We start from the raw sequence: 26,687 nt of genomic DNA, 5'->3' as shown, positions 1-26,687 counted from the left end.
TTGAAAAACCATCTACTTGAAGTTCTATGAGCTTCTGCCAAAATGCATATACTAGTAATGTCACTCCATATCCTAATTTTTTTTCCAGATAAAAAGAGTAGATATGCATTCAACCTTATTAGGTAGCAAAGCAGGAAGAGTCTATGAAAATGATTTTTATGGTTCAGCAAATAAGTGATGACAGAGAGATAATTAACTTCCAGTGAAATTCTACAGATAGATTTTAAGCTGACAAGAAGTTTTTCAGCAAAACTTTTTTTTTCAGTAGCTAGACAAATGTAGAAACTACTGCTTTTCTATAAATGGGTTAATCTCATTAAGGTTTCTGCAGCCACAGAATCTCTAAACCAGCTCTTTTCTTGCTAAAAATTCAGCAAGGAAGCAATTCCATCCTTCAGTGAGAGCCTCTCCTTGTGTTAAGATGAGGCACGACGTGGCAGACATGGTGATATCTCCTAATTCCCGCTTTAGCAGATATGCCATCAATGACAAAGTGTCCTTACTCCAATGTGTTATGTGGATTAATTTTTAATTAAGTTCTAATTAAAATATAATGAAATTATCAGTAATCTGATGCCCAAATTATTTTAGGAGAAGGTTAGCTTTCAGTTCAGTTCAGTTAGAAGGATTAATGTGGTCCATGGGACCAGAACCTTACCTACAGGCTTTACAGGCTTTAACTCAACATGTTCCTGGGGGGGCTGTCGGAAGGAGTATGTGTCAAGTCCGCCTATGAAATCAACTGAAAATACAACAGTTCCAGAAATGAACAAATGGAAATAAAAATATGTCAACTGAAAAAGAAATGTGGACAAATTATGTTTATTAAAAAAAAAAAAATAATGCTCAGGTTTGCATACAAGAAATAAAGCAAGTAGATAAAGATGCTGTGGAAACTGCTTACAAAAGTCTCCATGCTCTGTCTTCCATGGGGTCTGTTTAGTCCCATGCCTAGAAAATCAGGCAGCAGTTGGATGAGCAGACATACACACTCCTGCCAGTGTGTGTGCAAAAGGAGCATTCATGGATGTGCAGAGCATGTAAAGAGAAACCACTCTGGGGTAAAATAGCTGATTCTCTTTAGGGAAATATCAGTGTGTGTGTGTGTGTGTATCTAAAATTTAATAATTCCCCTTAAACTCCTTTATAAGTGTTTAGAAATTTAGGCAATGGAAACAGTGTGATCACTAAATATGAAAAAGCAGCAGCATCTTCTCTGGATGAACTTGTGGGGTCAGGACACCTTTTCAGAATCCTTCTACTTTCTATGTCAGAAATAATGTGCTCTTGAGAAGTTTTCAGTCCCTTCTATGGTGATAATGATTTTTAAAAAAGACACTTTGGTCTGAGTCTTGTATTTTGTTTTTTTGGTAAGATTTTAAGCAGCTCCAATAGGCCAAAATTTCATGCTATTCTAGAAATCTTAAAAGCAGGTTTGTGAAAAAGACTATTCTAGTGATTTCAAAAGGCCTTTTGCAGACATGTCCAGTGCTGACAAATCACATGGTTACATGGAAAGCAACCAACTTCACTTGTTATAAATAGGCACATAGATGAAAGTCCTGAGCAGAATTCTGATACTGATTATGCTAATTGCTGAATGAGCAATGAGTGACAAAGCAGTCCTTTCCCAGTCAATGTGTGCACTAGGTAGACCAAGAATGCTTATCCAGGGTGAGGTGATGGGAAAATGAAGCTTAGAGATTTACAGACTAATAAAATACCCACTGAAATCTGTGGAAATGCTCCTGTTGATTTCAGTTTGCTTTTCCTCCTGAGTTCAGAAATGGCTAAAAACTTAACTTGATCATACTGAACTGAACTTCAAACATGCAGCATCACTGCTTCCTGAAGACTGTTCTCTTAAAGCTGGACATAATGTGCTGAAGAGTTTGCACAGCCTGAGTGCCCGTCCCAGCCTATCTGCACCTCCTCTTTCCACTGTATTTCTTTCAGGTCACAGCTCTCCTTCAGAATGTTGTCACTCTATGCTGTAACATGCATCAAAATTTACTTCAGCACTAGTGGGATCAAATCCTTTCAGAGGAAATAGCTGCAGATGAACTGTTGTAAAAGTTGATTTTTAAACCACAGAATCACAGAATGGTTTGGGTTGGAAAACACCTCAAAGATCATCTAGTTCCAACCCTTCTGCCACAGGGATACCTTCCACTAGAGCAGGCTACTCATCCAACCTGGCCTTGAACACTTCCAGGGATGGGGCATCCAGCTTCTCTGGGCAATCTTCTTCAGTGCCATCTCAGTTTCACAAAGAATTTCTTCATAAGGTCTAATCATCCTGTCAGTACATGCTCTTCAAAAAAGTCCCTCTCCATCTTTATTTTAGGCTCCCTCCAGGTACTGGAAGGCCACAATTAAGTCACCCTGAAGCCTTCTCTTCTCCAGGCTGAAAAATCCCAATTCTCTCAGCCTTTCCTTATAGGAGAGTTGCTCCATCCCTCTAATCTACTTGGTGTCCCTCCTCTGGACATGCTTTAACAGATCAATCTCCTTCATTTGCTGGGAACCTCAGAGCTAAATGTTAGATGTCTAATACATTACACACTTACTAAATAATATTTTTTTAGAAGAAATTATGTCCACAGTGGTTTTTTTTTGGTTTTTTTTTTTTTTAGTTTGATTGGGGTTTTTTGTCTTTTTTTTTTTTTTTTTTAATTGAGCACACGTTAACCCAAGGAGCAAAAGGAATGTTTGAATGTTTTTGAGGCAATTCACCACTTCAGAACCTCACATCATTCATCTCTGCAATCACAGGAATAATCTGCAATTGTAAGCAGGGAGAGAATTAAAAGTAACTAGCCTTTCTACCAACAAATCTTCTTGAGCAAGAAATAAAGTTGAGATGCATTAATGATTGACAATATAGAGGTGTCTTTGTTCTGACAAGGAGAATATATTTAATAGCACCATCCAGGAACTGTTGAGATGAGCTGCTCAAGCCTGTTTAGCTCAGGCTTTCTCTTTTGCAATCCAAGATATCTTATGCAGCATTAGAGCTGAACTTCACCTTAAAATTTATGTGAAGCTCATTCTCAAGGCAAGAAGCTGTTCTATCACACAAGGCAATGGAATGTGCCATTTTTCATTATGCACTATATTTTATGGCTTACAGCTCTTTAATATGAAGATTCATCATCAATTATTTGAATTATAAGTTACTTCTAGTTTTAAAAATTAATTTTGATTCTACCTGGTATTTTCATCCCTTATAATTAGTAGTCTTTCAGGACTAAGACCACAAGTGGCCATTAAACACAGAAAATTTAATTTTTATTTTCGTTGGAGGCACAGACATTATTATGTACATTTCAGCATCAAATATCTTCAAACTTTACATTGAATGAATTTTTGGACGCATACAAACCTCTATTTAATTGGCCAACAGTAAATAACTGCAACATTTATGTAGGTTTTCCAAGAGGAAAACATTGGTTTAGGGATGATATAAAATAATTGGCTTTGTTTATTTCTGCCTGGTTAATGGATTATGTATAATTTCTGCCATAGGTTCACAGGACTGCACTAAATAGCTTCAGAAAGTTGCATAAGCCTGGAAGAAAGTTCAATTGAAAAAACGTGCTCTATACAATTCTATAGTACTATGCTTTAAATTAAAAAAAAACCCCAAACCAAACCAACAAACACAACTTGTCAGCAGTAGGGATATTCAGTCACTAAATAACAAACTCCCCATGTAGTCCAGTCATTAACTACAGTCACACAGAGAGAAACTTAAAATCCCAGGGAGAGGATTTTTTAGCATCCCACAGATAATAGCAGGTTACAGCAGAAGCTGGTTATTTTATCTGCAGCTGGCTTCAAAACATGATCCCTATTCCCAGGGAATTGCTCTCTCCTTGTGTCACCTCAGTTTTGTGGTCATGCTGGATGCTTAATGGCCAGTGTGAAATGTTCCTTTAGAGTTCACTACCTGCTGTGCTTGGAAGTGCAAATCTGTGCTGGCTGCTCACCGCAGGCAGTCCATTAAAGTGATGTTCATTCTTTCACGGGCCATATCAGAGCAATGGCTGTCCTAATCTGCCCGAGTGAGAAAAGGGCAGTATGCTGCTGGCTGAAGAAAGTGTACCCACTGTCATCTGTAATTCTGAGGGTTATTCTTTCCTGGGCAGATGACATTTTGGGTTGCCTTACTACTATTTATCCAGTTCATTCACCCATATGCAAGTTAAAATTTGCTTTCCTTTGAAGTTAGCATAAGAGAATCAGAACTCAGAAAAAAACCAATCCTTTCTCCTTTTCCACCCTCTCATCTGGAATTCAGCTTCTCTGGCAATATCCCATTGACCTGCTGGCAGGCCCTGTGCATACAGCTGCCAGAGCTTGTCAGCTCATTGGTATGTTACTAATTTCTTATTTCAAAGTTGGAAAATTCTGAGCATGTCAGGAGGTGTAGGGTATGAACTGAGCAGCAGTATGGCAATAGCACAGTTCTTAGGAGATCCTGCACTCCCTTAGCCTGGAATACCTTATATTCTATTCATTGCCTCTCCATTTTATAAATGGGAGTAAGCCCCAAAGCTGATGGCTCAAATGGTTGTCACCTTCAGCTGTCTCCTTTCCAAGAGAGAGGCAGACTCTCAGCAGGTGTTCAAACTTGTATTTTTATGGAAAGAAGATTTTCTTAACCTCTGGGGTTCTAAATACTATTTTGCACTGAAGTATTTTCCTTGAACTGAGATTTTTTATTGAATGGCAATATATCAATTAATTACATTCATTAAGAAAAGGCATGCAACTGAGGAGGGTGTAACTAGCAGAAAAGAACAAAAATCAATTAGGAACATGAAGCAAAACTGGGGGATTGATGATAAGTCAGTGTTACATGCATGAAGTCCAAACTTTTGACTTTCCAATGTTTGTGCTGATAGCTTACATAAACTTTCCAGATAAGCATGGTTTTTCCTGAAAAAACTGCTTTTTCAGTTGCCTTCTCTCCTCAAGAGATCCACTGCCCTTTCACCCTTCACTGCACAAGCCATCTGTCTGGAGCCAATACTACCCATTTTCCCCTCTTCATACTAAGCCTGAGCACCTAAGTCCCAAGCCATGTAGCAGAAGAATCACACATTCCATTGCAGGATCACAGGAATAGCTTCTCCTTAGTAGAGGACTAAAGGAGGGAAAATGTCTGCAGGACAATTAAGAAAGTGAGAAGAAGAGATATCAGTAATCCTTTGTGGCACTCTGATTGCTTCTCTGTCTCTATAAAGTACTGGCAGATGGTAATCAGGTTAAAACAGGATAAAGTGGTAGAAAATTACTAAGAGAGAACCTTTTACTTAAGTTTTTATTACTGGAAGCTAGAAGGGGAATGTTTCAGTGTTCCACAGTAATTATTAAGATATTTGCACCAGATTTTCTTCTTAGTCTCTACCAGTGATCATAATTTAAAAAACTGCTCTGCCTTGTAACATGTAAGTACCACTTCTCTACAGGGTGGCACTGAAAGAAGGATCCTCTTAGAAGCTGCCTTGGAAAGGGCCCTGGCATGGAAATTTTATCTATGGTCCTTGTTACTGAACTCTGTCCTCATTTTACCAGAGATGTGATATCCAAGATATCAGTATAATTTATTCTCCAAGGATATGACTGCCCAGTAAGCTAAAGGAAGTATGAAGAAGATCCACAATGTTAGTAAGTGAAAATTGCTCAAACCTTGTTAACTCAGACCCGCACCCCGGTCATTCCAAATCTGAAAGTATCTTCCAAAAATTTTCTCTGTGCCATGCCTTTGAAAGATATTTACAGCCATACCATCCCATTACTGAAACTAAGTGGAAGGCTGACTGATTCTGGTGTTTGGCTGGTTTTTTTTCCCCCTAAAAGTAGGTATTTTTCAGTCACTTTCATATCATTCAAGACTCCTGGCCACTACATGGTAAAAGTCCCTAGAAAAGTATGGTTATCACACATAAAGCATGTAGAAAAGTATTTGCTATCAAGTAATTTTTATTACAAGTTTATTATCACTAATTCAGTGTATATATATATATATATATATATATATATATATACTTTACACTGGAGGTATGTATAAATTGTTTCCTTTAGGCTTTAGAGAACATTCATTTTTCCTGACATGGTGCTATCTGCCAACCCACATTCAAAGTTTAAGTTGATGAGGAGTAGTTTCCATTCTGCTTGAAAATGCTATACTGTACTGTCTCTAAATACTTATCAGCTTGGGCATCAGCTATCCCGTACATCTCAGCAGAGCTGGCTGTGACTTATGTTATTTTTCAGTAATGCAATTCAAACTAAGTATATCTGATTATACATTTTCTTCCTTTATAGGTCTCTATATTTTCCTGTTCCTCATTTTAATGAAAATGCTACCATCCCTGTGAGAATAGTAATATATGGAAGTTGTATTTAAAAATATTTCAAACAGATAAAGCTGTTTTGTTTTGTTTCCTGAGGCTTGTATTTTAAGGTGCCACTGCTAGTTCTAGTCTGAGATTTCAAGTACAGTGAAGGGTAGCTTTCTTTCTGTGTGTGACCAAAGTAAATTGTAAACAGTTCTAATTAAAACTTCCTAGATAATTTTTAATACAGTGAGAAAATTAGTGATGTAAAATTGGTAAAAATTAGTCTTCACTAATTAATTATTTTTCCCTTTCTGGCACCCTTTCTGATCTATTCCCTTTTGGTGCAGTATGTTCTGTCATTCTTCTTTAAGTTACTATACTGCCTATGTACACATTAAACCTGCAAAGGAAAAATAAAACATTAATAAAAGACATTAAATGCCCAGAAACTACATCTAATCACAATTATATTCACACAATATTGGGAGAAAAACAAGCCATTGAGTTCTATCCACTAATCCATCCAATCTATCCACTAAAATGGCAACTCAAATATTCCCAAGACTATTGTACAGAATGCTGTTACAGCTTCAGTCACACCTCCAGACACGTGATCTTCACAATAAATGTGTTCAAGTTGACTTCAAAAGAGACACAACTCTGAATCTGCTTTTTGAAGTTATGCTTTGATCTTTTTTTTGGTATTTCAATTCAGGAATCCACACTATGTATTAGTGTGCCTTTATATGACTGCTGAGTTGGAAGCCATAAACTACAGCGTTCTTTCAAACATGTTCAGTGCAGATCTCAGACCAACTGGAACTGATCTATTCCACTTACAGTTCATTGCTAGGTTGCAGGTTAGTTGTTTTGTTCTTTCAAGTTGTTAGTTGGGTTTTTTTTTTCCTATCAGTTGAGTCCCACAGGGCTTTGTTCCTGACCTGTCTTTCTTTGTATCATTTCTTTTGGGTTTCTTCTGGGTTCAGTTATTTTTCAGTATAATCCAACTAATGAGTCCAGTTTTGAGTCAACACTGAAATATTTATACCTACTTCATTATTATACACCCAAGAATACCACAGCTGCTTTTTCTAACCTTAACTAAAAGCCACTGATATTTTAGAGAAATGAATATTCCCTGTTTTTGAAATTAATGCTGAACCTGTTCAACGCTAATGAATAATTAATGATAAAATTCCTAGAGAAAAGTATGTGCAAGATCAAATATATGACATTTAGAACATGTGACATTTGGAGGAAAGGATTCCTATGTACTGAAGAAAGTTCACATCGTCCATTCACAACAGAACATTAATTTTGTTTTTAAAAAGTAGGTTACAGGACTGGAGGGATTCTTCTTATCACTGAGTGATTCTGGATTTTCCCAGCTTCCCACCTTCCTAGGGATGAAAGACTGCTTCTGAAACTTGCTTCTGTCATCCTCTATGGCATGATATTTCCTTCATGTGTTTGTATCTTTACTTGTCTCATAAAAAGTGATCCAAGGGCCTTCAGGAGAGTGTCTGTGTTCAAGGCACAGAACAGGGTGCAAGCCAGAGAGGGAAGGAGCTGCCACCCTGCTCCTCAAGCAGAAACTGCAGTGGGGAGCAGCAAACCAGGCAGCTTAAGAAAAGATGGAAAGAACTTGGCAGGCTAAGCAGAACACCTGCAAATCAGGAAGCCAGAGACTTGGCTGAGACTCAAATGATGCACCAACTACATAGACATAGAAAACAATGCAGGAAATGCTATAAGTCTTTAATTTCTGTTCTGTATGATGCAGTAACTTTGAATTTTTCCATTTAAAAAGCATCCTAGTTTATAACGCAATTAATTCTGCCTTGTATGAGTTTTGTGTTGTGGTATTTTGGGGAAGTTTTCTCTAAAGGGAATCATGCACATCCACTTCAAAGGTCTGGTTGACTAAAGCTCTGTCACATTGAGCCCATGTTGCAATTTTTCTTTCCTTTACAACTCTTTTTTATTTGCTTTAAAATCTGCTTAACATACCTGCCAGTTAATGTCTTTTGCTGCCAGCCAGGGAAGTCTGCTTCTTCCTTGGCCCCTCCTTTATCAGAAGGTGACTTTGCTGGGATCCAGGTACAGAGCTACCATCTTTGCTTCAAAAGACTTGATATCTTGACCTGGCTACAGATGCTAAAATTTGTACTTCCAGTAGCCTTCCAACAGGCCAGTTTTCAGCTTTTTCAAGACTACTGATCTGATGCTATTTTCCCCTTTATGGTATCAAACCCATTAACACTATTTAACATTCACTAGTTAACATTTTTTTCCATTTTAGATGAGGCCATTTCCATTTCCTCATCCTCCTTTTCATTTATCATCCTCCCTTTGCCCTCGTGATTGCTGTTGCAATAAAACAGCCAGGACTCCATTTTCTTCATGCAGTAAAAGCCCCATCTTTATTGTATAGGTCATATTTTATAGAATTATCAGAAGGCATTGTGTCAGATCTTGTTGATCTTATTGGTTGCCAATACTTTCACACTTAGTTCATTGGTCAGTACATGGTATTTTGCATATCTATCAAACTTCTGTATTTTTAGTTAGTTTATAAATTTTCTCTACTGATTCTCATGAGACAGAGCTTATTGATTATACAGGTGCGCTTATTTTTCACCCCAGGAATAGATTGTTGTTTTACCAGATGCTCATTCCCAAGATTATTTTCACATGGGAACTTGCAAACTACTAAGCTGCACTTAGAAGTGACAGGCCAGCTACTAATTTAGCAGACCAAGGCCTAATTTTATTTCTTTTATAATTTCTCTACCAGTCTTCAACAGACTAAGAGTGACATACTGAGTAGAAATCCTGCTTCACCACATGCCATTGGCTCCTCTGTGTGGGGCATTGCATGCATTCCCCACCCTGCATCTACACTGCACTCACAGCTACACCTCCCTTAGGGGCGGTCTGCTTCAATCCTTGAGGTAGCAGACCCCAAAGTTTTCTACCAGGGGGTAGAAAACCTCCCAGGGTTTTAATGTCTTTAGATCCAAACTACATTTTTTCCTCTGCTAGACAGGCAATGTTTCCTCCAGCACTGCTCTCATCCCAGCAGAACACCCCTCCCAGCAGAAGCCTGTGGTCCTACTGTGCCTTCTCTGAATGAAAGTCTGCAGATTGCAAATAGAAGTGGATAAATCCCTTCAGTGATCTCTAAATACTCAGTATCTTCCTTTTAATTTTTCATCTCTGTGAATGAATACAAATCAACAAACTCTAGTCTTCTGTTTCTTCTTGCCTTTAATTTTTCAAAATGAGGAAGCCAGCAAATTAATCTTTTGTTTATCCATATCAGGTGAGCCTTTTCCAACCCCAGTAAATGCACTACCAAGTTCTCCTATATTCTTCAGAATTAATGACCACAGAGCATTTCAGAGCCATTGTGGATACATCTTCTAAGTTTGCTATTTGTTCTCATCCAAGTGCACCCATTTGCCTCTCTGTGTTCCTCTGCAAATGAGAAAATCTATTGCTCCTCCTATTTTTATTGATTTTTTTCATGCTCTATCTTCACATTCAAGTCAACTTTCTCATCTCTTAATATTGCTTTTGGTATTATCATCTCTGTTGCCAACTCAGATTAGCTCCTTAACACCCCAAAACATAAAATGACTAATTTTTTAGCTTTGAAAATAGAGCTGAGAAAGTAGAGTATTATAAAAAAAACAAACCAGTGGTCTTCTCATATATGATGGAGTGAAAAAAGAAATATCACATGTGTTAGCAAACATGATGGCTTGGAAAATGGCTTTCTCATTGTTAAAAAGTGGCATCATTTCATATTAGGGGAAAGATGAATGTCTGCAGTAGAGTCTGTAACAGGATTAACACTCACTTTGAAGCCACCAGTGAATCAATCTGCTAATGAAAAAGAAAGATAATGCAATACTGCCCTCAATCATAAAAAAAAACCCCAAAAACTCTTCCTGAAGAAAGATAAAGTAAAAATACACTTTTCAGAAAACCTTGTAACTCTAAAATTTCAGTCCTCCAAAACAACAGATTTTCAAAATTAAGGAGGAAAAGAGAATGAGTAGAAATCAATGCCAAGGAATAAAGGAATAAAAGCCATCATATAAATGGTGAGAGTCACATGCCACAGTTTTGCTGTATCTAGTCTGTGATATTGAGAAAAACACAGATGAACTGAGATTAAATTTCTGCTAGCAAAACCAGCTGCATATTTACTGATTCAAGGCAAAAGAATGTCAAATGAAGTTTGAAGTGAGTCCAGCTAAGATCCAAATCACAGAGCACTGGTAAGGGAAAGACTTGTTATGATACAGAGTTAATAAAGCACACCAGCAATACAGACTAAATGCAATAAATATAATGTAGCCTTTTTAAAAAGCAGCTTTTCTAGGAGCAGGCATTTATTTTATTTGACCAACTGCCCCAGCTGGAAAACCATAACAGCTATATCTCCTGATTTATTAAGACAACACCTCTCATTTTAAATATTGCTTATCTGAAATCATTAGGCTGTTGAAATAGCACAACTAAAAAATCTAAAAAGCACAACATATAGAAAACAAGTCAAAGTTTAAAACAGGAGGAATTAAAAAAGGTTGAAGTTCTGATGACATCAGAAACAAAGTAAAGAGAACTAAAGAAGAGGTGAGAATTTCACAGGATAAAGGAAAGTGTTTACTAGCCATCGCCTAAATTATTTTCAATATTTTGACCACAAATTATTCTAGGTTGGAAGGCACCCACAACAATCATTGGATCCAGCTCTTAAGTGAATGGCCCATACAGGAATCAAACCTACAACCTTGGTGTCAATTAGCACCATGCTCTGACTCACTGACCTAATAATTTCTCCTTTCTCTTGCTCTTTGACAGTGGTTCTTCTAAGAAATTCTTGTGATATTTTATTTTTGAGGGTATTTCTCTTGCTTTGATATTGTCAGTAATCATTGTTTATCCCTTTCTCTTCCAAACAAAACTGACAATTTTTCTTGGGGGAAAATGCTGCTTGCCTTTAGATTTATGAGATTTGGACCTGAGATTTTCAAAGATGGTGGATAATTAATTCTTATTCAACTTTTTTCAATGTTGCCACATTTTGAGAAAGTATCCATTACCAAATAAAATTATCTTCAAAATTTACCTGACTATGACCTGAAATTCATGGCTTGGTTCAATGTACTTCACTGACTGCTGGTTAGCCATCTTTTTTTAAATCTATAATACCCACTTTTCTAGGTAGTTTGAATATCCTCTAAGGCTATAATGCATGACTACATACATTGGAACCCATCAGATAAAAAGAGACCCATATTGTATGATTTTTGTCATGGATACTCCCTTAAAACAAGAAACTAGCAGCTCTGGCTTTTCTACTGCAGTATTTCAAAGATTAGTGCTACAAGAATTGTGAACAAACCTTACTTCCAGGAAAAATTAGTGGCAGTCTCTCAGCTCAGGTGGCCTGCATGGATCTGTTTTACTTTGGAGGCTATAATCTGTAAAGAAGAAGGGAGGACTTTTCTTTCTTCTGAGAAGAAGCCTCACCATCTCTCTTGCATGCTAGGCATGAGCATAAAGGAAAAGACACTGAGAACTCTGACCCCTAAAACTGCTAATTCATCTGCAAGTCTGGTAGGTCTGTCACACAGGTGGAGTTACACATCATATCAGGGAAGCTGTGGGTACAGTTGTCTCAATGAACAGCTCTCTTAACCATTCCCTGAATTCCCAGATTCCTTTTCAGCATAAAAGGAAGACAGTTTACAGCCCAGTGTAGAGCCTGACCAATGCTGTGCCCCCCTTGGCTCAGCACACCCTTTCATTACGGGGGCACATCATTCGCTCCCGGCTGACGCTTCCCAAGCCAAGGCAGCAATTCCTCCCAGACAAAGCTCTTAGACATGATTTGCTGGCTGGGAAATCACCTCTCAATGAAACAGTGAAATGGATGTTACTCAAGCTGAGACCCAAAAATTAGGATGGCCTATCTGCATGACAGTTAAGATGTGGGAGAGATGGTGTTTACACAGAACTGAGGGAGTCTGAAAAGTTTCTTTTTAAGCTCCACGAACTAAAACAGACACAAGGCTGCTGCCACTCAGAAATGGAGAAGTAAGAGGATTGCTACTGGAAGTGGAAAATGGATTTGTAAAAGGTTTCATTTTAATGGAACAGCTGGATGAAAGGTACAGACAGGAATGGGCACCACTTAGGCCTGTATGTGATGTTGAGTGGAAAGCTCAAGAGAGCAACGCTGGATGCTGGAGTAAGATTGATTTAACAATAGATGCAATTTAAGTGAAAAGGCTAAGGTGCTGGCAACTGGGGGTTGGGATAGCATCCATTTAAAGACAGATTTAATTTCAACAGAAAGGCCAAGGAGGTGGAAGGTGGAGACTAAAACAAAATCAATATTAAGTTAGGTTAGTAGAAACTAGAATCAAATGAACCAGTTAAAAAAAAAAGAGCATACTGAATATTTGGGAGAAATGAAGCAATGCATGGATCTAAGAACTATTGAGGAATTCTCATTAAATTAATAACCCCTAAAATCAGAATTATTATTCCATTTTAATTTAGAGTGGCAAACAACCTAGAGTGGCAAATAAAAAAAAATCTTAAGGGAATGTATGATCTCCAGTTTAAAGAAAACTGCATGGTTATAAGTATATTCCTACTTAAAGATAATTTTCTTCTATCACAAAATCACAGACTTCTTGGGGTTGGAAGTGACCTCTGAAGGTTGTGAAGTCCAAACAACCTGCTGTAGGTTCTGCTATTGGTGAATAGCTACAGAAAGAGACTCCAGGGCCTCTCTGGGCAGCCTGTTCCAGTGCCCTGCCTCCCTTAAATAAAGGCTTTTTTTTTCCTCATACTCAGGTGGAACTGCCCTGTTTGAATTTGTACACACTACCCCATGTCCTCTCCCTGGGGACCACCAACAAGAGCCTGGCCCCATCCTCTTGACACCCACCCTTGAGATATCTGTATGCTTTGATAAGTTCTCCTCTCATCTCTTCTCCAGACTGAAAAGGCCTGATCACCTCCCTCGACCTGCTGGCTATGTCCTTCCTAATGCAGCCCAGACACCTTTGGCCTCTTGGCCACCAGGGCACTGCTGGCTCATGGACAGATGTTGTCCACCAGGACCCCCAGGTCCTTCTCTGCACAGCTGCTTTCCAGCAGGTCAGCCCTCTGCCTGTGCTGGTGCAGGGGGTTACTTTTCCCCGGGTGTGGGACCTGGCATCATTTGCCTTTGCTGAATTTGTACACAGTTGCACAAATGTGTGTATGTGTCTACACATAAATATATATTTTATATGTGATATGGCATATATTATTCATAGAATCACTGAATCATAGCATAATTTGGTTTAGAAGAAATCTTTAAAGACCATCTAGTCCAATCCCTCTGCACTGAACAGGAACATCTTCATCTAGATCAGGCTGCTGGCCTTCAGTTTTGTTTCTAGTGATGAGGCACCTGGCGCTTTTCTGCACAACCTCTTCCAGTGTTTCCCCACCCTTACTGTAAAAAATTATTTCATATATCTAGTCTGAATGTTCTGAATCAATGGTGGAAATGCTTAACATTAATTGTATTTGTAAAACAAATTAATCAGGTAGTAGTGAATTAGCCTTTAAAAACTGTCTAGCTATCAGTCTGGAAATAAATTCAAACTTAAGGGGTGTCTGTATATACCTGTGTTTGAACCAAAATATATATATATATTCAACTGCATACCCATCCATATGGGTATACATACCCACCTACACACATATATACATGTATACACATGTAGATATTTATCAAAACAGGTAAAATTGTCTCATGATGATATAATACCATTCTGACACATACCACTGTTCAGAAAACTGTGTTAGTGCTTTCTGAAGATAGTACATAAAATCTATTTTGCTTCCCTTAAAGATATTCCTAAATAGTTTACATGTGCTCCTGAAGTCTCATTTAAATGACTACATATAATAAATGTGCATATTTCTACAGTCAGAATCCAGACCTGTGGATGGAAGCTAGTGATTGCAGCTCTGCACCTTTTGGCAGCTGAATGCTCACACAATTCATTGCTATAACAGACATCTTTAAAAAATATTAAATTTAACTCTTCCTCAACTTTTTACAAAAAAAAAAATTATTGGACAATTCCAACTTGATCAAAATTACTAAGTATCATTTCAATGTATGAAGCAGAGGAGAGTATGCCTCACCCACTGAGCTGTCTGTAGTGCCAGACAGAGCTGGCTCCGGGCACTCGGGATTTCGTCCCTCACAAAAAAAATTTCAAAATTGTACTGTGACTTAATCATGACTGCTGTGACCTGCTAATATTCTGGAGAATATCCAATAATATTATGTTTGCTAAAGTGACTGAATTTCAAGAAGAATTTTCTGACTTGTGCTTAAGGGAGGAATTGTGGGAATGCACTGGAGGTACTCTTACTATTTGAGTGATTTATCCCCTTCCTTAATGAAAAATCAATGAGCTGCTGGCTTGCATGCAGATGTATTGACTATTATCTCCATACCTATTTAAGCAACCCAACATTAAGAAATTAATTCTTTAGTGAAGATAGACTAAAATATTTTACTGAAGTGGTTTAGAAACTCAAGGGGGATTTCCTCAAGTTATTTGAGTCACACCTTAGAGCAAACTATGTCCAACCAATGAAAAATTGGAATTAGCTTACACTTTATTTAGATGATGCCATTTCCTCATGCTTTGTCTGCACCCTCTCTGGACAAACCTTACATGTTGGATCCCACATGAAACATGTGGTACTTTCAAGCAGGTAACTTCTGCTGCTGCTAGAAATTTTCCACAGTTAGGACTCCTCTTTCCGTACACTTTGCACCATCTATTATTTAAAGACAATCTGTTAGAACAGTGTTCTGCAACACTCAATGGAGAATACAACTGGAAATGAAGACCATTTTACACATTTTGCTAGGGGAATGTAAAAGCAGACAGTTGCATGAGTATTTTTTTTTAGATTTGCTTTCCTGTGGGAGATTACTCATCCATGGATTTTAAGCAGAAAAAAGATGGGAGATCATGTCTTTGCTGCAATTTTTTGGCAATAGCCTACCTAGAATCAAGATATTTTTTTCCTAGTATCTGTATTTATATTGTTTAATTGCTTTTATTTTATACCACCTCAAAGATTTTACCCTTGGTTGTGTGCATTATATCTATGCATATGTTCCCATAGGAACCAGAATAAATGCTTTCTTGGGCAATGCATGATAACTGAATGTAAAAAAAATGTAAGAAAGAAAAAAAAAATTGAAACAGTATGTAGAAGTAATTTAAATAGTGTAACTTCCCTGCAGTATTTCTTCCTTTATTAAATGCTTCAGAATTCATTGGGTTAGTTTAGTGTAGGAATGAGCATACATTTTCAGTAATTCACACACTAAGGCTAGTGATAAATAAAGAGGACATCAGTAGGACTGTAGGACCATACAATGTGGTTAAACCATAGAGTCTTGTTAGAACAGAGTTTTATCCTTTATATTTCCACTACAGGAGAAAGTGGAGTCAGGTATAAGTAGGGTAGTAAACAGACGAGTCTGCATCCAGCTGGACAGACCTCTAGAGCCCACAGAAACTGCAGCTTGACATTTGTCTCCAATAAGTGTCTGGTGGGGCTGTCCTGGGCCACAGCTGAAATGAGGAAGGCCCCTGGATATGCCTGGTGACATTTCTGGTCACACCCTCTCCTTCAGTTCAGGGTAGGTATCTGCACGATGATCACAGAGGCTGCTAGCAGGGAATGAGCCACCCTGAAATGTGGGCAGCACCTCAGTGCAAGGAGCAGCAGGAACAACCTGTGCCATGGGCTGGGCTCCCTGGCTTTCCAGATGTCACAGACCACCTTTGAGGACAGGCATGTTGGACACTTCATCTCTGCATGAGGCCACTTTTTATTTTCAGAAAATTGCTCAGTTGAACTACAGAATACATCTGGTTATGAACCCACTACTTTCCTATGCCTAGCAATATTATATACCCGGCAAAAATACCCAATCCTGTTGTTTTTCCAAAACAGATGAATCAAAGCTCTGGGGTTTTGGGTTTCTTGTCCAGATGAACAGAAAGATGCAAACTGCTTTTAAGCCTTCCAAAAATACCAGTAGTCACTCTCATTTTCCAGAAACACAAAAGTCAGGAGGATGCTGTCAACATGGCAGTTTATAGTGCTGTTTCTCTGCCAAGCAGTAAAACTTCTTATCATTTTAAATGTCTGTGTCAAGCATACTCATCCACTGAGTAAATGTCTGTGTCAAGCATACTCATCCATTTTGTTTCAGGTCATTATGGTTTAAAGGTGAGAGTGGTGAGTGCTAAAGCCCAGAGATGACTGTGCTGCTGTTTGACAAGTTTTGTTAAGTCCTCATTTTCAAGGAGATAATTTAGGACAGTTGTTGACTGGGGCTGTTGGATTCTTGTATTGCCCAGAGGAAGAGTAGTGCAGAATTCTCCTTCTTGGTGGTCCTTGATGTTAAACAGGTTTATCACAAAAATTATTTTCTCAGAATTTAAATGGACTCAACTGCATGTACAATTGCAATTGCAATAATTGGGAACCCACTACTATTGCAATTAATAGTAGTGGGTTCCCAAAAACTCCTTAGTTAAGGGAACTTGGATACTTATATATAAAGATAATTAGATATTTTTAATATTAGCTATTGCTAGCTAGTTGTTCATTCACTTTGTAAAAAATAGCATATTTATAGGAAATTTATCATTGCTGGACCTACTGTGTAACTATAAATATTAAATTAAATGTGATATAAAATTCTTTTTCTCTTGTTTGATTACTGAGAACAGATGCTCAATGGTGTGAATGAATGCAATGCCACATGTCAGATAAGGCAATGCAGTCGTTTTTCAGAGGAAGTAATAATGTATCTTGCTTTACTTAATATCTTTCTAATGTTAGCATATGGAGGGTCATATTGGTACCACAATATGGGGAAACTTGTCATTTGTGAAAACAAATTCATCTTCCTCTCTGTTCTGAAAGTACAGCTGAGCTGTGAACACAACTAGCACAGAGGACAGACAAAAAAGATTCTTTTTTTTTTTGTTTATTAATTTTATCCTTGTGTTTTCATTTAGGGGATAAATCTTCATGGTGAATGGAAGCCCTTTCCTTTATTTTTGCCGATGCACAAAAGAGGTTTAAGTTTCATTGGATTGGCCTTTTGGCATTTCAGCCTCATTTGTACAAAGACGCTGAAGTCACAGCTGTAGTTGTGTGGCAAACCTTCCCCTCTGATTTCACTGCTATTTCTTTATGCAATTTGTTTACAAATCAGTTTCCACTCCACAAAATCCAGTTCAGTACAGAACTATCACTTCTGACATGTGTCAGTGTCACATTTATGAACTAGCATTTAGCAGTAGTAGTGCTAACAACTGTTTCTCAAAAAAACTATTTAGAAGTTTAATCATGATTTTAGCAATGCATTTTGCCTAGTCTCCAGACTCCACTGAATTAAAACAGTAACTCTGACAAGGTGGAAATCAGTTTCTGAGCTCATTTTTAGGAGAAAATGATTCACAAACAGGACAGTGACAGGCTTTTATGATTACAGATTTCACATATTCTATGCCTTCAAAAGGGCTTATAGAGATTGATAGATCTACAAGGAAAGAAATGAAAAAATGAAGGGAAGAGATATAAATAGACTTTTCCATTAGGATGAATGATGGAAGGTAATAACCCCACTACCATAGTATGCCTTTTACATGTCTCTTTTTTTCATTCCTTTTGACCTGCTACCATCTTCCTTCTAAGTAAAAATTAACTACAGTATGAAATGTAGGTAGGGTGAGCAATAGCTGGAAATAAATGTTTCCTCAAGCATTATTACTGTTCAGAAAAGTGTCCATCAGCTGAAATGTCAGGCTCCAAATCCATTTAAGCACTGCATAGAGGATAAACAGGCAGCTATTATTAATTTTTAAGTCTGCTTGATGGGTTTTAGACCAAGAACTGGGGTTAACTCAATGCACTAAATATTGCAGAGTATATTTAATTAGGGAGGCTTTGACACTCAGATGGCTGAGGATTTATTCTGTGCAAACTACTGCGAAAAATATGATGGAATAGCTGCATCTACCTAAGAAAAAGATCTGCTGCATCATATTTAAATACATAAAATTGGTCTTAGTTGCAGGTTTTTGGGCTTTTTTCCTAATATAAACAGTCAACTCTCAATCTGTTTTGAAGCACCATTGTGCTTACATCTAGAATAATTTTCTGTTCATTATGCTGCAAGTTAGCAATGTGAATTTCTCCAGAATAAGTCCTGTTCTTATCAAACAATAAGTCCTGTAATTATCAAACCAAACTATTTTCTTACTGTGCCTTAAACAGAGGTTTCTTTATTCAAAACATATCTGTGGGATTCCTACACAGTTGGCACTTGTCTATAATGTATTTATCTATAAGCATAGAGAGCTCTAAAACACAAATGGGCACTAAGACACAAAGGGAGATATTAAAGGGCTGTTTATTTGCTTTTGATCCAATTCAGAATCTTAGAAGGCAATAAAAAAGGTAGCAAGTCAGAAATTACTTCTTTCCAATTGTTCTAAAATCTCCTAGCTGCATCTATTCCACTTCTTTGCTCCTCTTTTTCTGTCCTTTGTGCACTGCTCTGGACCCTGCCCCAGGTCATTCTCTGCCAACAAAGAAAACCTATTCACACAAGGGTCTAGAAGATCAAATGTAAAGATACAAGTGAAATGGGAAATTTGTCCATTCCTAAGAAAGGACATTACACCATATTTTCCAAGACAAGTGAGGTGATTTTCACTTGTAACAGTAGAACAAATTGTCATTGACAGAAATTAAATACAGACCCCTGAGTCAGTTGAGGAGAATGGGAACTGGGTTAGTTCAACATACTGGAACACCTCAGCACTTGATGTGTTTTATTGGTTGATAAATATGTGACCTGCTCTCCATTCTCGGTGATTTAAATTTCCAACTGTATCCTGTGGCTCAAAACTCTCAAAAGACAATTAGGTGGGCTCACCATAAAAGGGAAATGAAGCAGCCCCCATCTCTTCTGAACTAGACATGTTTTCAAAGTGAACAGGGCCATTAACTTGGAAGAAACCCTCTCGTGAGGCCTTGAGTGTGTAAGTCACATATGCTCTGCAGCACATGACTGCAATTTCCATGAATATGGAAAGTTTCCTGGGAGATTTATCTTTCACCCATGCCTAAAACAGGGTGTGTGAAGCACCCTGTAGAGGGCTAAACAGAGCCAACAGTAATGTAACATATTTTTGGAAAAAATGAAGAGTGTCTTTCCAAGTACCAATGCATCTGTGCTGGCATGTGGGTGTGGATGTGCACGCAGGATTCTCCTCCAAAGGCACCACAGTTTGTGTCTTCCTCATCAGCCTGCAGGCCTCCCCTGGCACCTGATGTAGCCCCACCCTGCTCCAGGTATTTACTAGCTGTCTCATAAACAAAGTTTCCAGCCATCCCTACAAAGCCCTGGCTGCTGCTGGGACTCGTCACTGCCATAGGGACAGGAGCAGTGTCTGGTTTCAGGGAGCAAAGGCTGTGTTTATGCATCCCAAACCACACAGCCACTGTGCTGCTGTGCCATCTGCTGATGCCCTGTGTTACCAGTTCCTGCCTAACTGGCAGTTTCCAGCTCTCCTAGGAAGCATTTCCTGGGCTTTTTCTCCTCAAGCCCTACTTTTTATTTATGTTTCTTCTCCAAGTGTTCATATTTCTCCTTTACAGCATCCAGCTTTATCCAGGCTCCTTTTGCCTTTCCACAGTACAATATGTGCACACCATGCTTATGCCTTACCACTCAATTTTATCTGAGGAGCTCTTTGATATATTTTATTCCTAATAAAAACCTTTAAATGAAAGTGTTATAATAGATTTGATACTAATGTCTGTTGCATTATGATGGAGAACTGAACATTGTACCATTTGTAGCAAAAGAAAAATATTTTGTTTATAGTCCTTCACACTGTTTTCAATGAAACAATCTGCTTTTCCATCACAGACATGAATTACTTGAATTATGTTTTCAATAAGATTTTCCAGGTATGATCAAATACCTTCCTACAAACTAAATTAATTTTTCCTATGATATTCACCCACTAGACCTATTCTGTGAAAAAAACAGAACAACTATGTAAAGATTTATGAATGAAAATTTATAAATAAATATTTAGTTGCATGTTACTTATGCTACAGCCATAAAATGCTATTGACATTAGTTCTTTTTTTCCCCTAGAGAGAGCTATTTTACTGTTTATCTCCCCCTAAATAAGAAGTAATTCAAATGATCACATGTTGTTCCTTTTTTTAATTTGTTCCTGTATTCGCTCCTCTGCTCATCCAATATTTTTCCATTCTCTCTACTGCTTTTACCAATGACTATCCCAGTCATGTGGCTATGGTGACATCCTCAGACAATTCTAACAACCACTTTTCACACAGCATCCTTCCAAAATGTTCAGCCTATTCAGATTTTTCCAATACTCTCTTTATGACTTTTTGAGAAATACTTTCTTAAGGTGTGCACATTTTCAAGCTTTTGGACAACATGAGCACATATATAAGGGTTTCATTGACAAAAGCAAGTCAAGAATATGGGGTCAGCATTTGAAATCCATAGTCTAGGTGCCTGTAAGCATAATTATTGATCAGAGGGATACGCACAATGCAAATGGCTTGGTCTGTCCTCTCCATTAATTTTACTGCTGATAAAGATGTCCTTTGGAAAAACAGATTAAGAGGCTTCAGGAGCTTTGATCCAAATGTAAATGTACATCCATACAGACATACATATCTATATGTATGCAACACGGATCACATAATTTTCATCTCTGTGACTGGCTCATGAAGAAGTTCAGAAATTGCAATCCCACCTTGGTAAGTTGTTAGTACCTAAATAAGAATGTCTTTAAGCATATTTGGTTGTGTACATGAATGCCAGATTCTGCCATTTTTCAAACTTTGTTCTTTGCCTTGGCAGTTTAATGCAAGACTAAGTTTCAGCCCAGGTACCTTGGCTCCAGAGATGGTGAGGTGTGTATCAGTACTTACAGCTGTCCTCCTCCTCCATGAAAATACTGATCACGTAACAGGCATACACAAATCCAATCAGCTGTGTGAAAAAAGAGGAAAAGCCATCATTAGATCACATTGAACACTTATAAAGCTGTTACTACAATGATAAATACAGGTATCACAGCTGAATGTTAAAGATATTTACTTCTATTTCCCAAATTTACAAATTTCAGTGCAAAGAGCTAAATTAATCTCCTCTCTTTTTCTCATGTCGAATAACTTATATTTTGTATATAAATATGCATTTTATGGTTCAAAATATTTTCCTAGTCTCCCTGGGATCAGTATTGATGAATGCTACTATTGAGTAATATTGGTGGAAAACATCTGTACCCTGATGTTCAGCTGTTATTCACTTTTCTGTGTTCTTCAATACCTCTGCTGTCACACAGCTTTTCCCACATGAATGTTGGCCTCTATGCAACTCCTATATTTACTAAAATGCCAAAATATTTACTGACTGCTACAGAATTAGGCCATAGTAACACTCCTATGGAATCTACAAGAGATGTCTTTTGGTGCTACATAAAGTGTCCCAGTGAAGAACTGTTAGGCAAAATTTTAAATTGATAGGTGAATTTTCATGATGTAACTGAACAGTAAAACTGGGTTGTGATTCACTGACATCAGGAAACACCTTATTTCATGTAATTCATGTTAACTATGCAGGAAATGAACAGTATCATTCCCCCAAAGAAAAACAACAGTCAAACCATGACATTATTTTAACAGCAGCACCCATGAAAGCATCCTCCTTAACCCAGGTCTGTGTAACTTGTGCCACCAAGAGGAAGGGATAAGGATCTTCAGGATCAAGAAATAGAAACTCCACTCTCTCCTTATCGATATAGACAAAAAGTTTTCTTATGACCATGACCAAAGACGAAGAAAATCCCACTGGGCAAGGAAACCTATTAAACTGCATGGCCAGACATGTCCAATCTTGAGAAATATTGTTTGTGCAGCTGTACACAATTCACGCCATCTGAAAGCCTTGAAAAGACTCTTCATGAGAGATTTCAAAAATAGCCCAGAGATTAGTTTTAAGAACACTCCTTTTTCTCTGGTCCATTCAAAAAAATCTAATTAAAATAGTTATTCTGAGGATGTCACGGATCAACCATCTGAGAAAGAGGTAATTTAATAGTATCTAGACAGGTATAAGCTCCTTCAGAAGCAGAAAAATCATTCCAACCTGCTTTCAGGTTGAGCTGCACGAAGAGCTTTACAAGCAGCTCCAAAAACCTCTCTGCAGACAAAAAGCTCGGCCACACAAGGGAATTCAGGGAAGTTAAGATGAATTAACTAAAGCTGTGAAATCAATGCACATAAGATAAAGTACATTAAATCTCTGTGTGGCCTTTCTCATTCAGAAATAAAGTGGCCCTAGTTCACTGCAGCTTAATCCTTCTCCAAGGGATTAATCTTCCCATGGAGAATTAAGCTGCAGTATGCTGAAGCTGAGCTACTTGTGAATGAGGGCTGTCACAGCACCGTGGCACAGTCCTGTCAGAGCTTCCTCTCCAGGGCATTCACCTCACTGCTGTTTTCACAAAGTGACTTTAATCCAACTTTTCTCTCATTCTGAGGAGACAGAGTATCAGCAGCTTCCCTGACTCCTTTTTGGTGTCCAGTTTGCTGTGTGCTATTGCCACAGCCTCTCTCAGGTGAGCAGCACTTCGTTGCACTGATGCTCTGAGCCAGCTAAACGCAACCCAGCTCTGGAGGAGGCACTCACTGGAGGATGGCCAGGACGGATCCATGCCTGAGCTGCCCATCCCCATGTGCCTGGTGCCATGGAGGCTGCAGCAGGATGGGACCCACAGACACTGCAGGGCTCACTTTACCTGCTGGGAATTGTGTGGGTGGTTAGGAGCACTCCAGCTCCTGCTATTAATGACATGGGATCTTATGGATCAGCTGCCAGCACATCCAGGGCCAGCAGTGGCTTACAGACTCCTTGACAGATTATGCACAGTTTTTCCTTAAAGTTCACAGTTTAGAGCACCTTTCAGGAACGACAACTAAAATAATACAATATAAAGGCTTCCAAGAGACCAAAAGACAAATCATACCTGGGATGCAGTGCTTGTGCCACCTGAAGGCTACATATAATTTAAAATTATTGCATTAGTACCACGGAAAAACCAGAACTCAGGTGATTTTTCATAACAGGATGTCACCTGTTTATTTACAATGTTTCCTAATCACAATTTGTGTTGTGCAATTCGACTGCATAAGTCACTTGGGTTTGTTTCTTTTTCTTAAACATGACTAAGATATTTTAAAGATTAAAACTGCTGAACAAATAATGAACATAATAGGAGTGAATTGTAGTCAAGGCTGTGGGATAAGTGTTTGTGAAGGAAGATCAAATATTAGAATTATTTGCTCTTTCCCCATCATGTATTTATTTTTCCTTATTAGTAGTATTCTGTATTGAATTAATTTGTATAAATACATTTTCCTTCTATATATCCATGCTTATAATATAAGATGTATCTCTGTAAGTGCTTCCAGCAGATTTCTCAAATGTCTAAGATGTTGGACAAGTGGATAAAGCACAGCAAGACTTCTACTCTAACAAGTAATAAACTACCTGACACAGAGAAAGCATAGAGAAAAGTGCTCAAAAAAGTCTTCCAAAAATGTGGGTCATGACAAGCCTGAGTTTTAACAGTCCTAAGAGTTTACATCCTGCTCTTTTAGTAGACCTTCTCCTTAATCTTTTCCCTCTCTTTTCAATGTTTGAAACACACTTTGCCTAATCCGTGACCTTCTTGCAAAATCAGCAGCCTTTCTCTACTTCTCAGAAATATATTTCTTTATATTCCTCAGCATTAGAAATAACAGCTAGCAGTTGCATTTATGATGTATATTTGTTTAAAACACACCATTTCCCCCATCAGTTTAGTTACTAATATCAGGAGAAATAAAAAAAAGTATATATGCACCCTCTTTCAATTTTGTGGTCTTTTCAATGGGAAAAAAAGATGAGGTGATTAAATATAGTCCTCCATAATCCAATGATATCTTTCTGTGGTTAAAAGTCAGAATGCATTTTTCTGAAAGAATAAAACAACAAGGAGAAGAAAGAGCCCTTTAGCATCAATTGTCAGTGGTGCCGCTCGAGGGGTGAGTGATGCTTGGCTTGTAACTAACAAACAAGTAGCTATAGTTGGGTAACTGATATCTACAGCACCATCAACAACAAGTGATAAAGTGGGAATATACCCTTTGACAGATGAGACTCATTTCCACATCCTTAAACAGAGATACAGCCACCACTGTGTGAATATTTTTGTAAATGAATCAATTAAAACCTCTTATTTTGCGTTATTGATGGACACGCTAATAAAATATTTATTCCAACAAATTGCTTTTGGTATCTTGATTAACACAGCTGCTGTTTAATTAATAGTGTTATGCTCATGTGAACCCATCTAGCCACCAGGCTGATTGCCAATCTTGGTACTGGAAATGTTGGCTATTGGCCTGGCACCAAGTCATAGACTGGAATGTGTGTTCCCTGATAACCAAAGCAATTGTTATGCATATGAGCTGGAAGATTCTTAATTTGGTCATCTTGAGTTGCAGTAATCATTCAAAGGGACCGATGAAGGGGTTGGAACAGGATGTCCAAAGCACATCAAAGATCACTAGCACCTGAAAGGATAAATAGGAGCCTCTGGCTTGATCCAGAGGGAAATACAGACAGCCAGGAGGCCTTGTCTTGACAACACTGAGTTCAAGGCATGGAAACCTTCTGGGATCCCTGAACTGTACAAGACTCCCAGTCTTACCTGGAGAGCCCAGGCTGGTTAAGTGTCTCAGAAGACATCTGTCCATGCTATTCAGCAGAAAAACAGGTAAGAAATTGTGGGTAAAGGCTGCTGTCCCCAGCCTTCCTCCATCTACACAGTGGTTGGGGTACTCACCTTTCTCTAGACAGAATAAGCAATACATACAATATTTCAGAGAATCACAGAAGGTTTTGGTTGGAAGGGACTTTAAAACTCTTCTGGTTCAACCTCCATGCTGTGGGCAGGAACATCTTTCACTAGGCCAGGTTTCTCAAATTTCACCCAGCCTGTCATTGAACACTTTCAGGTATGGGGCATCCACAGTTGCTCTTGGCAACCTGTTCAAGTGCCTCACTGCCCTCATTGTAAAAAATATCTTCCTTATATTCAATCTTGATCTATGCTCTTTCAATTTACAACTCTTACCCTTCGCTCTCTCGCCGCAGACCATGGTAAAAAGCCCCCTTTATAAATGGAAAGGCCAAAATAAAGTTTAAATAGCCCCAACTCTCTCAGCCCTCCAAACATTCTCATGGTCCTCCTAGTGGAGTATCATGAAAGCAGAGTAGAGGGGTAGAATCACCTCCCTTGACCTGCTGCCTTCACCTTTTGTGATGCAGCCAAAGGTACAATCGGCTTTCTGGACTGCAAGTGCACTTTGTTGACTCATGTTAAGTTTGCCATCCACCATGAGCCCCAAATTGTTCTCAGCAGGGCTCCTTTCCAGCCATTCATTCCCTAGCCTGTACTGACATTTTGGATATCCCTGAGCCAGGTACAAGGTCTTGCATGTGGTCTTTTTGAAGTTCTTGTGGTTCACACGAGCCCACTGCTTGAGCCTGCCAAGGTCCCTCTGGGTGGCACCTCATCCTTCAAGCCCATCAACAGCACCACCCAGCTTGGTGCCATCAGCAAACCTGCTGAGGGTGCAGGCAATACTGCAGTGTCAGTAATGAAGACAAGAAATAACACTGGTGCCACTGTGGGCCCCTGAGTGATACCACTTGTTATTGAGCATTGAGCCATAATTCTCTGGGAATGACCACACAGTATTTTCAGACCCATCAGAACTTTTTTACCAAAAACCTTATTTCTTCAATGAGAAGTATTGCTGAATTCTCCAAGTGATAGTGAAGGATAGGCTCAGGATGTCAGAAACAGTTGTCACCTAGGCTATAAGTTGGTAGAGACTTCAGTGTGGAGTCCACAAAGGGATTTCTTATTAGTGGAACATGGGTACGTTGGTATGATGCTATTATCAAGGCTTTTGATGCATAATTTATTTTCTGCTGATATCCTTAGGTAGAAATAAAATAGTAGTAGTCTCTGTTATTTTTCTCCATGCAGGCAGCAGATTCTCAAGAGAACCTTAATGCTTTAGTCT

General features: G+C 38.4%; 1 protein-coding gene across 2 annotated transcripts in view; it reads right to left on the bottom strand.

Annotated features, from left to right (window-relative positions):
• The window catches only part of NKAIN3 (sodium/potassium transporting ATPase interacting 3), a 333,648-nt gene that overhangs the window by 5,263 nt on the left and 301,698 nt on the right, over positions 1-26,687 (bottom strand). Inside the window, exons 5-6 of one of the 2 annotated variants that reach the window (XM_030237690.2) lie at positions 21,477-21,537; positions 659-742 (exon numbers count right to left, since the gene is read on the bottom strand). In XM_030237690.2, coding sequence (XP_030093550.1) covers positions 659-742; positions 21,477-21,537 — 145 coding nt within the window. The remainder of the gene's footprint in view (positions 1-658; positions 743-21,476; positions 21,538-26,687) is intronic. The other variant, XM_030238107.2, reaches the window with a different exon arrangement.

The sequence above is a fragment of the Serinus canaria genome, chromosome 2 (genome assembly GCF_022539315.1).
Source record: "Serinus canaria isolate serCan28SL12 chromosome 2, serCan2020, whole genome shotgun sequence".
NCBI lineage: Eukaryota > Metazoa > Chordata > Aves > Passeriformes > Fringillidae > Serinus > Serinus canaria.
Note: the sequence above shows the minus strand (reverse complement) of the source record. Positions and strands in the feature narration are given on the sequence as shown.